We start from the raw sequence: 16,846 nt of genomic DNA on the forward strand, positions 1-16,846 counted from the left end.
ATCCCCTACCCACTCTGAAGCCTCCCTGCTCATCCACAATCCTACATTCTGTCTTACCTCTAATTCTTCCAATTATAACCCTACCATACACTTTTCCTGGTATACTCAATAAACTTATTCCTCTATAATTTTTACAATCTCTTTTGTCCCCTTTCCCTTTATATAAAGGGACTATACATGCTCTCCGCCAATCCCTAGGTACCTTCCCCTCTTTTATACATTTATTAAACAAAAGTACCAACCACTCCAACACTATATCCCCCCCTGCTTTTAACATTTCTGTCATGATCCCATCAGTTCCAGCTGCTTTACCCCCTTTCATTCTACGTAATGCCTCACGTACCTCCACCACACTTACATTCTGCTCTTCTTCACTCCTAAAAGATGGTATACCTCCCTGACCAGTGCATGAAATTACCACCTCCCTTTCTTCCTCAACATTTAAAAGTTCCTCAAAATATTCTCGCCATCTACCTAATGCCTCCCTCTCCCCATCTACTAACTCCCCTACTCTATTTTTAACTGACAAATCCATACTTTCCCTAGGCTTTCTTAACTTGTTTAACTCACAGCAAAATTTTTTCTTATTTTCATTAAAATTTCTTGACACAGTGATATAATAATGATATACGCAACACAGAAGATTCTCAACTTGATCATAAACTGAGGACTTACTGCAGGGAACACAGTCTACAGAGTCTGATTTCCTCACTACCTAATCTTTCATTGCTAAGAGAAATCAGACTAGGGGCAGAACACCAGGAGTTAGGTGAACACTGAGGAAAAGTATGTTGCCAACAGTATTGCCCACTCAACCGAATTCCAACAGTGACATTGCAAAAGTTGCTACTAAGACCATACGAGAACATCAAGAACAGCACACCAGACTCAAGGATGCAAGAGTACACAGTCTTCAGCAATGGATATGACAGTTTCACCAGGGAGACAGCTACATTATTCAAGACTATGGTTTTCATCACTTGCTCCTAGGCTGAGGGACTGATTATCTCATCTTTCACCACTGTCTGCTGTATGTAATTCTACAGTCTTCATATTATGTCTTTGTATTCATAGTCACTGAATGGCAAAATGTCACAAGATACTTGGATGTTGCGCATACGTCTAATTCTTCAGCCAGAAGTCTGTCTACTTATCTACAGCAGGAGAAATTTGTATGTGTGTAACACCACTCCAAGTCAGGTTTAAGATGTTGAGATAAAGCCAGGCTACTGTTCTAGGAAAACAAGATTAAGGGTGGATATTTGGAATCATTAACCAAAAAAACAAAAAAAAATACAAAAAGCATCAAATGTAGCAGTGGGATCTTGACTCTAGTAACCTCTCTAGTTAAGATACATAACTGTTGCACATGTGTCTTACTTATCTCTATTTGAGCTGTTTGTGTGTATCTGTTATGTACCATATTTTATGGCAAACAAGATACTCTGGTGTCGAGGACGCACCCCAAATTCTGACTCACTAAATTTGTGAAAAAAAAAATGATAAATGGGTAAATTTATGAGAATGAAAGGGGGTAAGGCAGCTGGGATTGATGGGATAAAGATAGAAATGTTAATTAAAAGCAGGCGGGGATATAGTTTTGGAGTGGTTGGTGCTATTATTTAATAAATGTATGGAAGAGGGTAAGGTACCTAGGGATTGGCAGAGAGCATGCATAGCTCCTTTGTATAAAGGCAAGTGGGATAAAAGAGAGTGCAAAAATTATAGGGAGATAAGTCTGTTCAGTATACCTGGTAAAGTGTATGGTAGTTATTACTGAAAGAATTAAGAGTAAGACGGAGAATAGGATAGCAGATGAACAAGGAGGCTTTAGGAAAGGTAGGGGATGTGGAGACCAAGTGTTTACAGTGAAACAGATAGGTGAACAGTATTTAGATAAGGGTAAACAGGTTTTTGTGGCATTTATGGATTTCGAAACGGCATATGACAGGGTGGATAGGGGAGCAATGTGGCAGATGTTGCAGGTGTATGGTGTAGGAGGTAGGTTACTGAAAGCACTGAAGAGTTTTTATGAGGATAATGAGGCTCAAGTTAGAGTATGTAGGAGAGAGTGAGATTATTTCCCAGTAAAAGTAGACCTTAGACAAGGATGTGTGATGTCACCATGGTTATTCAATATATTTATAGTTGGGGTTGTAAGAGAAGTGAATGCGAGGGTCTTGGCAAGAGGTGTGGAGTTAAAAGACAAAGAATCAAACACAAAGTGGGAGTTGTCTCAGTTGCTCTTTGCTGATGACACTGTGCTCTTGGGTGATTCTGAAGAGAAGTTGCAGAGGTTGGTGGATGAATTTGTTAGGGTATGTAAAAGAAGAAAATTAAAAGTGAATATAGGAAAGAGTAAGGTGATGAGGATAACTAAAAGATTAGTTGGCGAAAGATTGGCTATCAGATTGGAGGGAGACAGTATGGAGGAGGTGAATGTATTCAGATATTTAGGAATGGACGTGTCACCAGATGGGTCAATGAAGGATGATGGGAATCATAGAATTGATGAGGGGAAAAGGGTGAGTGCTGCACTTCGGAGTCTGTGGAGAAAGAGATCTTGGTCCATGGAAGCAAAGAAAGGAATGTATGAGAGTATAGTTGTACCAACACTCCTGTATGGGTGTGAAGCATTGGTGATGAATGATGCAATGAGGAGGAGGCTGGAGGCAGTGGAGATGTCGTGTCTGAGGGCAATGTGTGGTGTGAATATAATGCAGAGAATTCGTAGTTTGGAAATTAGGAGGTGTGGGATTACCAAAACTATTATCCAGAGGGCTGAGGAGGGGTTGTTGAGGTGGTTCGGACATGTAGAGAGAATGGAACAAAACAGAACGACTTCAAGAGTGTATAAATCTGTAGTGGAGGGAAGGCAGGGTAGGGGTCGGCTAAGGAAGGGTTGGAGGGAGGGGGTAAAGGAGGTTTTGTGTGCGAGGGGCATGGACTTCCAGCAAGCATGTGTGAGTGTATTTGAAGGGAGTGAATGGAGACAAATGGTTTTTAATACTTGATGTGCTTTGGAGTGTGAGCAAAATGACACTTACGATGGGATTCAGGGAAACCGGCAGGCCGGACTTGAGTCCTGGAGATGGGAAGTACAGTGTCTGCACTCTGAAGGAGGGGTGTTAATGTTGCAGTTTTATAACTGTAGTGTAAAGCACCCTTCTGGCAAGACAGTGATGGAGTGAATGGTGATGAAAGTTTTTCTTTTTCAGGCCACCCTGCCTTGGTGGGAATCGGCCGATGTGTTAATAAAAAATAAATTAAAATGTTTTTGGAACAAAAGAGCGTCTTCTATGCCATAAAACATAGTACTTGAAAAACCACCTTCTAGGCTGGAACATTAATAATAATAATAATAATACAGTGGACCCCCGCATAACGATGGCATCGCATAGCGATTTTTCCGCATAACGATTACTTTTATCGCAAAATTTTTGCCCCGCATACCGATTAAAAACCCGCATACCGATTTTCGTCCGAGACGCGTCCAATGTGCCCTCACATGTGCCGGCCGTCCCATTGTTTACCAGCCAGCCTCCGCGGTAACATCCAAGCATACACTCGGAATATTTCGTATTATTACAGTGTTTTCGGTGGTGTTTCTGGAAAATAAGTGACCATGGGCCCCAAGAAAGCTTCTAGTGCCAACCCTGTGGTAAAAAGGGTGAGAATTAGTATGGAAATTAAGAAAGATTTTGAAGGGTTTGGGGCTAACCCTGAGAAGCCTATGCCAGTTGTGGAATCCATTGTGCCTACTTCAAAGATTAAGGAAATGTGTGCAGAGTGGTTTGAACTGCAAACCTTTATAGATGAAAATCACCCTGACACAGCTGTTGCAAGCCGTGCTTGTGACTATTTCAATGACAATGTTATGGCCCATTTTAGGAAAGTCTTGAAGAAACGGGAGGTACAGAGCTCTATGGACAGATTTGTTGTGCGACAGAGGTCCAGTGACTCTGAAGCTGGTCCTAGTGGCATTAAAAGAAGAAGGGAAGTAACCCCAGAAAAGGACTTGCTACCTCAAGTCCTAATGGAAGGGGATTCCCCTTCTAAACAGTAAGAAGATAATGCTCTCCCCTCCTCCCATCCCATCAATCATCACCAGATCTTCAATAAAAGTAAGTGTCATGTAATTGTGCATGCCTTTTTCAGTTTGTGTGTATTAAAATTAACATTTCATGTGGTAAAAAAAATTTTTTTTCATACTTTTGGGCGTCTTGCACGGATTAATTTTATTTCCATTATTTCTTATGGGGAAAATTAATTCGCATAACGATTATTTCGCATAACGATGAGCCCTCTTGCACGGATTAAAATCGTTAACCGGGGGTCCACTGTAATAATGTTTCTATTTTAGCATGATACAGTGGTCCCCCGCTTTTCGTAGTTCTCGGCAATCGTAAAATTCGCCAATCATTGGGGTATTTTTGTATAAACATGGACTCGCTTTTCATAGGTTGAGTCGCGAGTCGTAGTTCATCCGGGACGCGTACCCACGGCATGAGCCGTGGCGGCAGCCAGTCTGGCATGGTTTACCAGTGAGCGAAGGTCCCCTCACGTGCTCCAGCGAAATATTTCATAATATTCCATTTATTTTAGTGCTTGCAAGCACTAAATAAGCTACCATGGCTCCAAAGAAAGCTCCTAGTGCCAAACCTGTGGTAAAGAAGGTGAGAAATACGATTGAATTTAAGAAAACCATCATTGAACAATATGAAAGTGGTACAAGTGTGGCCGAACTGTCCAGGATGTATATGAAACCCTACACAACCTTATGTTCCATTGTGGCCAAGAAAAAGGAAATCAAGGAAGCTGTTGTTGCAAAGGGGGTAAATATGCTGACAAAAATGAGATCACCAGTACTGGAAGAGGTTGAGAAGTTACTATTGGTGTGGATAAATGAGAAACAATTAGCAGGAGATACTCTTATGACTTAGATTATTTGTGAAAAGGCTAGGCAGTTGCATGAAGATTTGGTAAAGAAATTGCCTGCAAATAGTGGTGATGTGAGTGAATTTAAGGCCAGCAAAGGCTGGTTTGAGAGATTTAAGAACCGTACTGGCATACACAGTGTGGTAAGGCATGGTGAGGCTGCCAGTTCGAACCACAAGGCGGCTGAAAAATATGTGCATGAATTCCAGGAGTACATAGAGGCTGAAGGACTGAAACCTGAACAAGTGTTCAATTGTGACAAAACAGGCCTCTTTTGGAAGAAAATGCCAAAGAGGACCTTCATTACACAAGAGGAAAAGGCACTGCCAGGACACAAACCTATGAAAGACAGGCTGACGCTAATGTTCTGTGCTAATACTAGTGGGGATTTCAAAGTGAAGCCGTTACTAGTTTACCATTCTGAAAATCCCAGAGTGTTCAGGAAAAACAATGTTATGAAGAGTAAATTGTGTGTGTTTTGGAAATCTAATAGTAAGGCATGGGTCACGAGGGAAATTTTCGTCGAGTGGTTCAATGAAGTGTTTGGCCCTAGTGTGAAGGAGTATCTCCTGGAAAAGAAATTGGATCTCAAGTGCCTGCTAGTAATGGACAATGCACCTGCTCATCCTCCAAACTTGGATGACCTAATTTTCGAGGAGTTTGGGTTCATCACAGTAAAGTTCTTGCCCCCGAATACCACTCCTCTCCTCCAGCCCATGGACCAGCAGGTTATTGCAAACTTTAAAAAACTCTACACAAAAGCAATGTTTCACAGGTGCTTGACTGTGACCACAGACACTCACTTGACCCTAAGGGAATTTTGGAGAGAACACTTCAGCATCCTCCACTGCATAACCCTTATAGGTATGGCTTGGAAGGGAGTGACTACCAGGAATTTGAACTCTGCTTGGAGAAAATTGTGGCCAGATTGTGTCGACAAGAGGGGTTTTGAAGGGTTTGGGACTGACCCTGATGAGCCTATATCTGTTGTAAAATCAATTGTGGCACTGGGGACTTCCATGGGGTTGGATGTGAGTTTGGAGGATGTGGAAGAATTGGTGGAAGACCACAACGAAGAGCTCACCACTGAGGAGCTGCAAGAGCTTCAGCAGGAAGAGCAACAGATCACAGCTCAGAATCTTGCTGCAGAGGAGGAGGAAGAGAGATGGAAGAAGGTGCCTTCTTCAGAAATTAGAGAGATTTTTACTATGTGGGGTAAGATGGAAAGCTTTTTGGAGAAACATCACCCTAACAAAGTTGTTGCAAGCCAGGTTGGCAACATGTACAGTGACAAAGTCTTGGGCCATTTTAGGGAAGTGTTAAAGAGACGCCAGAAACAGAGCTCTCTCCACAGTTATTTTGCGAGACAGGACTCCAGGGACTCTCAAAGTGGTCCTAGTGGCATTAAGAAACAGAGAAGAGAAGCAACCCCAGAAAAGCAAATGGTACCTGAGGTGTTGATGGAAGGGGATTCCCCTTCCAAACTATAAACAATCCACTCTCTCTCCTCCTCCAGTCTCCCATACACTAAGAAGAATCTCCAATAAAGGTAAGTGTTATGCTGTTAATGTTTCATTCATCATTTCCCATTGTATTGTTTATGTACTACATCTATATTTCATGTAAAAATTTTTTGTTTTAATACTTCTGGGTGTCAGGAACGGATTAATTGTATTTACATTATTTCTTATGGGGAAAATTGATTCATAAATCGTAAATTTCGTTTATAGTAACGGCTCCAATAACGGATTAATTACGAAAAACGAAGGACCACTGTACATGTTTGTATAGTGGAGTGTAACAATTGGGTGAACACGCCAAAAGCCCCGTTACATGTAGAGCATTTCAGGCAAACTTAAGATTAATAGGACAATACATTGCTGTAATTTGTACATATGGTCTTTAGTTGAGTTACAGTGAATACAAGTGAACTGAATATTCTATTAGTTTGAGCGTTGTGGCTTTAACAAGTTACATAGAGAAGAATTACAGTTTTGGTATAGCATATAATAATACAGAATTAAAATTTAGCACAATTGAAAACAAAGTTGAAGCAATTTTAAGTTTGGAGTAATGATCAAATAATTGAGCAGTCATCAGGCACAATTTACAATGATGAAATTGAAACAATTTTAAATTTGAAGTAAATGATCAAATAGTTGAGCAGTCATAAATTATTTATGAGTTTTTTGAGTACAGCCTCTCCTCACTTAACAACGGAGTTCTGTTCCTAAAACAGCGTCATTAACCCTTTCAGGGTTTCAGCCGTACTAGTATGGCTTAAGCACAGGGGTTTTTGATGTACTAGTATGCATAAATTCTAGTGCCTTCAAATCTCGCAGGAAAAGGCTGGTAGGCCTAGATGTGAGAGAATGGGTCTGTGTGGTGGGTGTGCGTATTAGAAAAAAAATCAGGGACCCAGTGGCGCATTGTGGGAATGCCATTTTAGTACACCATTTCCACCATGCCTCACGGTAAGAAGTTCCTCACTCCCCGGCGAATTGGGACACTTTTGTTCCCCAGTGACAGTTCTAATACAGATGGAAGTGCCAGTGAAGATGAGTTTCAAGGTTTTGGTGAGGTTTTGACTGAAACTAATGACCATCATATCGGTAATAGTGAGGAAAACCCAGATGACCCTCGGCCTTCCACCTCTGGTGCTGGACCGTCTTGTTCACGCAGTTGTACCAGAATCAAAGAGGAAACTCCTATTTTCCCAAATCCCAGACTCAGATGTGAGCATTTGTGATGATAGTGATAGTGATTTTGAACTACAAGCTCTTCAAACTAGTTCCAGTAGTGATAGTGAAGTGCAATATTCCCCAGTGAAGCGTAAGTATATATGGCGATATATGCGCTCTGGTAGTGTGCCATATGCTATTCCAAGGGGAAGGAGTACATCTCGGAGTACATCCCGTGGCTGTACAACAGGAACTGACAGTGAAAATGACGATGATACTGTTGCAATTGGGATGGAAAATGTGCATGGTGGTGGTAGTGGTGGTGCCGGCCGTGAGGCACCAGCAGTGGCCCATGCTGCCACCCACGCCGCTGCCACCCACGCCACTGCCACCCACACCGCTGCCACCCATGCCGCTGCCACCCACGCCGCTGCCACCCATGCCGCTGCCACCCACGCCGCTGCTGCAGCTGATGTACAACAAAGGCCACCATCCCCCACCCACCCACCACACCAGCCTCCACAACCACAACCACCTGTCGTTGTCCAGTATCCACCAGCAGACCGCACCTGGGATTGGCAGGAAGCTGTCAATTTTGTTCCAAATCCCCACCAGTTTGATGACAGCCAAAGTGGAATATGGCCGTGTTGTACACTGGGAAACAATGCCAGTGAACTAGAATGTTTCGAGTTATTCTTTGACGAACCACTGATGGAAAGTATTGTCATGGAAAGCAACACAAACTACAAGTACACCATGGCAAACACAATACTTTCACCAAAATCACGTCTACACCAGTGGAAGGAGACAACTGTGGCTGAGATGTATCTTTTCTTTGCCACAATAATGCTTATGCCACATGTGTATAAGCACAGAGTGAAATCATACTGGTCAACAGACTGCCTGATTGCAACCCCAGGTTTCAGTGATATAATGCCAGTGAATCAATTTGTGCTACTGTTACGTAGTATGCTTCACTTCTCAGACAAAACCAGGCCTGACAGAAACGGCAGGTTATATAAGATTAGGCATGTGTTTGTGTATCTGAAAGAGAAATTCAATATGTATTTTTATCCCTTCAGGAAGCTTGTAATTGACGAGTCTTTGATTCTGTTCAAAGGAAGACACTTTCAAGCAGTACATACCAAGCAAGAGGAGATGCTTTGGTATGAAGTTATTTGTGCTTGTGACTGTTACAGTGGTCTGGTATTGGATATTATTGTGTACACTGGAAGTTATACATTGCAAAATACCAGGAACTTATTGGGCATCTCTGGTGATGTGGTTAGAATAATAGAACCATACCTTGGTAAGGGGCATATATTATATACAGATAACTGGTACAGAAGCCCCTTACTCAGTGATTTTTTTGCGAGTGAACATGACAGATGTGTGTGGCACAGTGAGTGCAAATTGGAAACATATACCCAGGTTTGATGCTGGCACTCGTAGAGGTGAGGTGCAGGCGTTTGCTGCCAATGACATCATGGCATTTTGGTGGCATGACAAACGAGATGTCACACTGTTATCATCACTTCACCCTAATGAAATGGCAGACACTGGCAGGCAGCATAGAGAAAGCAATGAACCCATTCTAAAACCTGCAGCTGTGATTGATTACACCCTCAATATGCATTCAGCGGACAAATGTGACATGCAGATTGGGTTTGCTGATTGTGTTCGCAAGAGTTATAAGTGGTACATAAAACTCTTTTTCCATCTTCTGGACATTTCCATGCTCAATGCTTATAATATGTATAAGATGAGGATTTGTGCCTTGTGTTATGCTTGTGTGTTCTGTTGTAGTTATCAAGTAGGAGTTGGAGAGGAGGGTTAATGTTGGAGTATAATGTTTTGTGTATGTAGTAGGCATAATAATAAGTGTGGATGTTTTGCATATTAAACAAGTTAAAACTCTTAAAAGCGGTGGAGTGTGCTGTCTAGTGCACGAGTTGGTAATCAATTGTTCAGCAGCTTTTTGCTGGGTTATTAAAGGTTTAAGGTGATTTGCTGTTGTTGAGCCCCATGTATAGATACCATAGGTGAGGTAAGGGTAAATGAGAGAGTGGTAAAGAGCAAGAAGAGCTGTTTGTGGTACATAGTATTGTATCTTTGAAAGGATGCTTACCATTTTGGAGACTTTCTTGGATATTTGCTGTATGTGGGTCTGGAATTTGAGACTACAGTCAAAATTTGCCCTGTATGTGTCTTGAAATGGGTGAACCATTTATCAGTATGTTTAGCTACACATTTGAAGCCCTGTTTCCAAATACAGTGGACCCCTGGTTAACGAACTTTTTTCATTCCAGCAGTATGTTCAGGTGCCAGTACTGACCGAATTTTTTCCCATAAGGAATATTGTGAAGTAGATTAGTCCATTTCAGACCCCCAAACATACATGTACAAACGCACTTACATAAATACACTTACATAATTGGTCGCATTTGGAGGTGATCGTTAAGCGGGGGTCCACTGTAGTATGAAGCAGGCTTTGTCTATATTGAGAGTAAGTTTGTTGGTAGTCATCCAAGTAGATATTTTTAATAGTTTGTTATTTACAGTGTCTGTTAGAATGGTTGGGTTTGGGTGAGAGAAGACATAAGTAGTGTCATTTGCATATAAAACAGGTTTAAGGAATTTAGATGCATTTGGAAGGTCATTGATGTAAATGAGAGAGAAGGACTCCAACAAGAACAGATTGTGTAGTGGAGTTGATGCCATTTGTGTATACATACTGGTTCCTGTTGCTAAGATTTTAAGTAATCGAGAGTGTGTCCTCTGACCCCATAGTGTTCAAGTTTTAGGTGTAAGAGGTCATGGTCAGCTGTATCAAATGCTTTTTGTAAGCCTATGAAAAGTCCCAGAGGAATTTCATTTTTATCGAGTGCCAAGTATATTAGTCTAAGCATATGTATAATTGCATCTTCAGTACTTCTTTTTCGGTCTAAATCCAAACTGACAGGGGTCAAGTATGTTGTGGGATAATAAATAGGAGAAGACTTGTTTGTGAATTAATTTTTCGAAGATTTTAGATAGTAAGGGCAAGTCTGATATTGGCCTATAGTTGCTCAATTCGGTTGGATTACCTCCTTTGAGGATCGGGGTGACCCTTGCTGTCTTGAGCATGGATGGGAAGGTATCACTAAAATTAAGTGTATTTCCAGTTATTGGTATTATAATTCCAGTTTGTACCCAAGGTAGGGAAAGCTTTTATTTAGTTCTCTTCCTTCTTTTCATATCCAACAGACAAATCATAGCACTGTATCATTCTTAGCAGACAGTACTAGAATCTGCATGATTATTATCATGGAGGATCACTAAATCCATAGGGGAGGGGATATTTAAAATGTATTCAGACAATTCAGGGAACTGGAGCAGAGATCCAATTCTCTAGATCAAGAGCCTCTCACAACCCTTGAGGGTAGAATCTACACAAGTGTCATCCATTGAGGACACAGCAAACCTCCAAGCTGATATAAACCAAGTCTTCCAGCAGACCACTAACAACAACATGATGTTCAACAAGGACAAGTTTTGGTTACTCTGTTATGGAAATAGACCCTAGTCAGTACAGCACTTGGTTTTGATTATAATAATAATACAGTGGACCCCCGCTTTACAATCACCTCCGAATGCGACCAATTATGTAAGTGTGTTTGTACGTGTATGTTTGGGGGTCTGAAATGGACTAATCTACTTCACAATATTCCTTATGGGAACAAATTCGTTCAGTAATGGCACCTGAACATACTTCTGGAGTGAAATAATATCGTAAGCCGGGGGTCCACTGTAATAATAATGCTATGCAAATAGAGGGAATAAAGTTCAGAATAAAGAATATAACCGTAAAATGGCTCAGACTAATGAGAGAATCCTGGGAGTAATCATATTGCAAGATCTCACCTTTAAGGATCACAACATCAAAGAAAATGATAGGCTAGAAAATCAAAACCTTCAAAACAATGAGATACCAAGACAATGATGATTCTTGAGTTGCTTCATCTCTCTAGGCTGGAATACTGCTGTACTCTTAAGAGCCTTGTTCAAGACTTGCAAAATTGCAGACCTGGAGAATGTGCAGAGAACCTTCACTGCTCACATAGACTGATAGTCGTGAGTTGATAGACTTGCATGCGAGTTGATAGAATTATCAAAGCTTATTGCTTGGGTAGAATTGAAAATTGGGTTGGGCAAATATTTTGTTAGTGGGATGGATTGTGAAGGACCTGTGTTCAGTCCATCACTCTTGTAGGAAGTGCAGCACAGGGCCAGAGAGGTGGCTTATATACTGCGGTGAGATGAGTCCAAGCAGTTCCTACAAGAGTGATGGACTGAACACATCGATTCCAGGTTGAGGGACTGATTACCTCAAAACTTCTACTCTCCTTACCCATTTCTACTTTGTATTGGACTGATGAAGCCACTGTGTGGCGAAATGTTTCTTCAATAAGGATTCCCATGTGTTGCATAAGTGTCTCAATTCTTCAACTTGTCGGTTTTCAAAACCATTCATCACATCTGTCAGACACTGCAATATCATGGGATCTTGGTACAAAGACTTCAACGCTTGCCCAACCTATGGACGACGACCTACTTACACTAGTGGCAGGTCCCACTGTGATCCCGCCTCCTTCTGCTTGGACTCATCTCACCGCAGTATATAAGCCACCTCTCTGGCCCTGTGCTGCACTTCCTACAAGAGTGATGGACTGAACACATCAATTCCAGGTTGAGGGACTGATTACCTCAAAACTTCCTGTGAAGGACCTGCCTAGTGTAGGCCAACAAGGCTGTTGCAGTGTTCCTCCTTTCTTATGTTGGTATTGATTGGGTAGCATTGAAGGTGGGCTGGGCAAATATTCTGTTAGTGGGATGTATTTGTGAAGGACCTACCTAATGTAGGCCAACAGGCTTGCTGCAGTGTTCCTCCTTTCTTCTTTTCTTTTAACAAACTGGCCGTATCCCACCGAGGCAGGGTGGCCCAAAAAGAACAAAAGTTTCTCTTTTTAAATTTAGTAATTTATACAGGAGAAGGGGCTACTAGCCCCTTGTTCCCAGCATTTTAGTCGCCTCTTACAACACGCACGGCTTACGGAGGAAGAATTCTGTTCCACTTCCCCATGGAGATGAGAGGAAATAAACAAGAACAAGAACTAGAAAGAAAATAGCAGAAAACCCATGTGTAGTGTGACCTAAGTGTAAGTAGAAGTATCAAGACGTACCTGAAATCTTGCACGTTTATGAGACAAAAAAAGGACACCATCAATCCTACCATCATGTAAAACAATTACAGGCTTTCGTTTTACACTCACTTGGCAGGACGGTAGTACCTCCTTGGGCGGTTGCTGTCTACCAACCTACTACCTAGGTCCTCCTTTCTTATGTTCTTATAAAAACATAAGAATGGAGGAACACTGCAGAAGGTCTACTGGCCCATACAAGGCAGGTCCTTATCAAGCCGACCGCTACCCAAGAATTAACTCCCATACCCAATGACACCAATCAAACCCAGCCCCTCCCACTTGTATATTTGTCCAGTGTCTTCTTAAAGCTACCCAAGGTCCTAACCTCTTTCAGCAAACTGGGAAGATTGTTCCACGCATCTACAACTCTGTTAGAAAACCAGTACTTATCAATGTCCTTTCTAAATCTAAATTTATCCAACTTAAATCCATTATTCCTGGTTCTTACCTGGTTCGACACCCTCAGTACTTTATTAATGTCTCCCTTGTTTATGCCCATCATCCACTTAAACACTTCAATGATATCTCCCCTCATTCTACGCCTCTCCAGAGAGTGGAGATTTAAGGCTTTAAGTCTATCTTCATACGGGAGGTTCCTTACACAGTAAATCATTTTAGTCATTCTTCTCTGTATGTTCTCCAATGAGTATATATCCATCCTGTAGTAAGGAGACCAAAACTGAATGGTATAATCTAAATGAGGCCTCATTAGTGATGTATAGAGCTGTAAAATAACTTTTGGACTTCTGTTACTTATACTTCTTGAGATTAATCCAAGTAATCTGTTAGCCTTGTTGCACGCACTTAGGCACTGCTGTCTTGGCTTTAGATTTCTGCGTGCCATGACTCCCAAGTCTTTTTCACATTCTGTATGATCAAGCTCTACTTCACCTAGTTTATAGCTTCGAGGGTTATTTTCATTACCAAGGACTAGTACCTTACACTTATCCACATTGAAGAAGAGTACAATGACAAGCTACCTTTTCTATAAAGGACACTGAAACATGCCTTCTCAAATCCATCCATATACATTTGTCCAACCTATTTTTTTTTATCCTACCTAAGCCATAGCTTTTGCTGCATCTGACTGTGCGACTGGCAGCCCTGCTGCCAGATGCACGGTCATATGTCGAGCAAGTCGTAAGTCGGATGGTAGGTGTACTTTGAGCTCAATTTCAAGCTATTTTCAGTACTAAAACCAAACAAAATCATCTCTCTTTCTGTAATATATCTTCCATTCTATTAATTGAGACAAAGAAACCACAAATATAACCATAAAAACCACACAAAAATACACCGCAAACTCGGTGTTTTAATCCAAAAACATGGTTGCAGTTTTTTCTCATTATGCACTACGTGGTGCAGGATCTGTTTTATATGGTGTACACTTACCACACAGATCCATTCTCTCATATCTAGGCCCAAATTTACCACAGTTTATGATAAATTAAAGTTGTGGAAGATGGCTAATGTGGTTCCTATATTCAAATCAGGGGATAAGTCCATTCCTTCAAATTACTGTCCAATAAGCCTGACATCTATAGTGGGCAAGTTTTTTTTTTTTTTCAACACACCGGCCGTATCCCACCAAGGCATGGTGGCCCAAAAAGAAAAATGAAAATTTCTCATTTTAAATTTAGTAATTTATGCAAGAGAAGGGGTTACTAGCCCCTTGAGTGGGCAAGTTATTAGAATCAGTTATAGCTGACATTATTAGAAGTCACCTCAAAGGGCAAAATTTGATTAATGTATCTCAGCATGGGTTCACGAGAGGTTGTTCCTGCTTGAAAAATTTACTGTTGTTCTTCAATAGAACATTTGAGGCAGTAGACAGTGATAAAGAATATGATATTGTTTATCTGGATTTTAGTAAAGCCTTCGACAGAGTACCTCACAAGAGACTCTTAAGAAAAGTGGCAGCTCATGGTATAGGAGGTAAAGTTCTAGCAAGGATAGAGGCATAGCTTACCAATAGAAAGCAGAGAGTTTCCATTAATGGGGTCAAGTCTGAATGGGGATTAGTCACTAGTGGCATTCCACAAGGATCAGTTTTAGGCCCTCTCTTGTTCATAATTTACATTAATGACCTTGATGAAAGGATTACGAGTGACATGAGTAAATTTGCTGATGATACAAAGATGGGCCGTATGATTCATTCTGAGGAGGATAGCAATGAATTCCAGGATGATTTGGACAAATTAATGTCTTGGTCTGAAAAATGGCAGATGATGTTCAATGTGGATAAGTGTAAGGTACTAGTCCTTGGTAATGAAAATAACCCTCGAAGCTATAATCTAGGTGAAGTAGAGCTTGATCATACAGAATGTGAAAAAGACTTGGGAGTCATGGTGAGCAGAAATCTAACGCCAAGACAGCAGTGCCTAAGTGTGTGCAACAAGGCCAACAGATTACTTGGATTTATCTCAAGAAGTATAAGTAACAGAAGTCCAAAAGTTATTTTACAGCTCTATACATCACTAATGAGGCCTCTTTAGATTATGCCATTCAGTTTTGGTCTCCTTACTACAGGATGGATATAGACTCATTAGAGGACATACAGAGAAGAATGACTAAAATGATTTACTGTGTAAGGAATCTCCCGTATGAAGGTAGACTTAAATCTCCACTCTCTGGAGAGACGTAGGATGAGGGGAGATATCATTGAAGTGTGTAAGTGGATGACAGGCATAAACAAAGGAGATATTAATAAAGTACTGAGGGTGTCGAACCAGGTAAGAACCAGGAATAATGGATTTAAGTTGGATAAATTTAGATTTAGAAAGGACATTGATAAGTACTGGCTTTTAACAGAGTTGTAGATGCATGGAACAATCTTCCCAGTAAAGTGATCGAGGCTAGGGCTTTGGGCAGCTTTAAAAAGAGATTGGACAAATATATGAGTGGGAGGGGCTGGGTTTGATTTGTGTCATTGGGTACAGGGCTAAATTCTTGGGTAGCTTTGGGTAGAGGTCATTTTGATAAGGACCTGCCTTGTATGGGCCAGTAGACCTTTTGCAGTGTTCCTCCATTCTTATGTTCTTACGTGCAATACTTGGGTATCTTTATTGAGGAAATGTTTTGCCACACAGTGGCTTCATCAGTCCATACATGTGTCTAATTTATTGACTTGTTGGTTCTCTTAACCATTCATCTACACCACAGTTTATCTAAGGAAGATGAGCTCATGGTGTTGAACTACGGCTTGGACCCTGTGGACAAGGTGTAGATTTATGGCCTGGACCCTCAGAGGGTTAAAAATTAAGGTTATGATTATAACCATTTTTCTTACTAGTTAGTTTTGGACAAATGAATTCCACTCAGGAAGAAAACTGTTATTCTCCACACGGGAAAAACACTGCATGAAAAAGTTCTCTGCTCTCCCTGGACATGCAGCCTCTCCCCTTTCTCACTGTGGGGTTACACTGTATTCATGGTATTTTCATTTTGGTATCATATCGGTAAAAAAAAAGAAAAAGCAGTTAATTCGGAGGCTTACCTTGGCATGGATATACATGGAGACTACATTGTCGAGGTGAACGAGCTTGGAGCAGCGGGACTCACAGTAGCGGAGGAGAGAATCTAGCTGGAAGAAATTTGCCGCTGCCATCAACTCCAAAACGTCTCCAGCTTCCACCTCCAGGTTCTCGCAACCACCTTTGTAGAGAGACTGCATCACCAGCTACACGAAGAGATTAAGCTTTCTTTAATACATGACCTGCACGTACAGAAACTCCCCTACATACAAACATTTGTATTGCGAACCTTCGATAATACGAACAATGTTTTATTAAATTTGTATTATCTCGGTCTGTTTTATTAAATTTATATTATGTCACTGTTTCATTCAATTTACATTTACCAACTTTATTTTTTTATTTATTTTATTAACACACTGGCCGATTCCCACCAAGGCAGGGTGGCCTGAAAAAGAAAAACTTTCACCATCATTCACTCCATCACTGTCTTGCCAGAAGGGTGCTTTAC

General features: G+C 41.1%; 1 protein-coding gene across 1 annotated transcript in view; it reads right to left on the minus strand.

Annotated features, from left to right (window-relative positions):
• The window catches only part of LOC128701704 (ankyrin repeat and BTB/POZ domain-containing protein 2), a 30,006-nt gene extending 13,368 nt beyond the window's left edge, over positions 1-16,638 (minus strand). The window contains exon 1 of the mRNA XM_053795564.2: positions 16,359-16,638. Coding sequence (XP_053651539.1) covers positions 16,359-16,535 — 177 coding nt within the window. The 5' untranslated portion in view covers positions 16,536-16,638. The remainder of the gene's footprint in view (positions 1-16,358) is intronic.
• Positions 16,639-16,846: the final 208 nt, after the last annotated feature.

Source organism: Cherax quadricarinatus, chromosome 96 (genome assembly GCF_038502225.1).
Source record: "Cherax quadricarinatus isolate ZL_2023a chromosome 96, ASM3850222v1, whole genome shotgun sequence".
NCBI classification, from domain to species: domain Eukaryota; kingdom Metazoa; phylum Arthropoda; class Malacostraca; order Decapoda; family Parastacidae; genus Cherax; species Cherax quadricarinatus.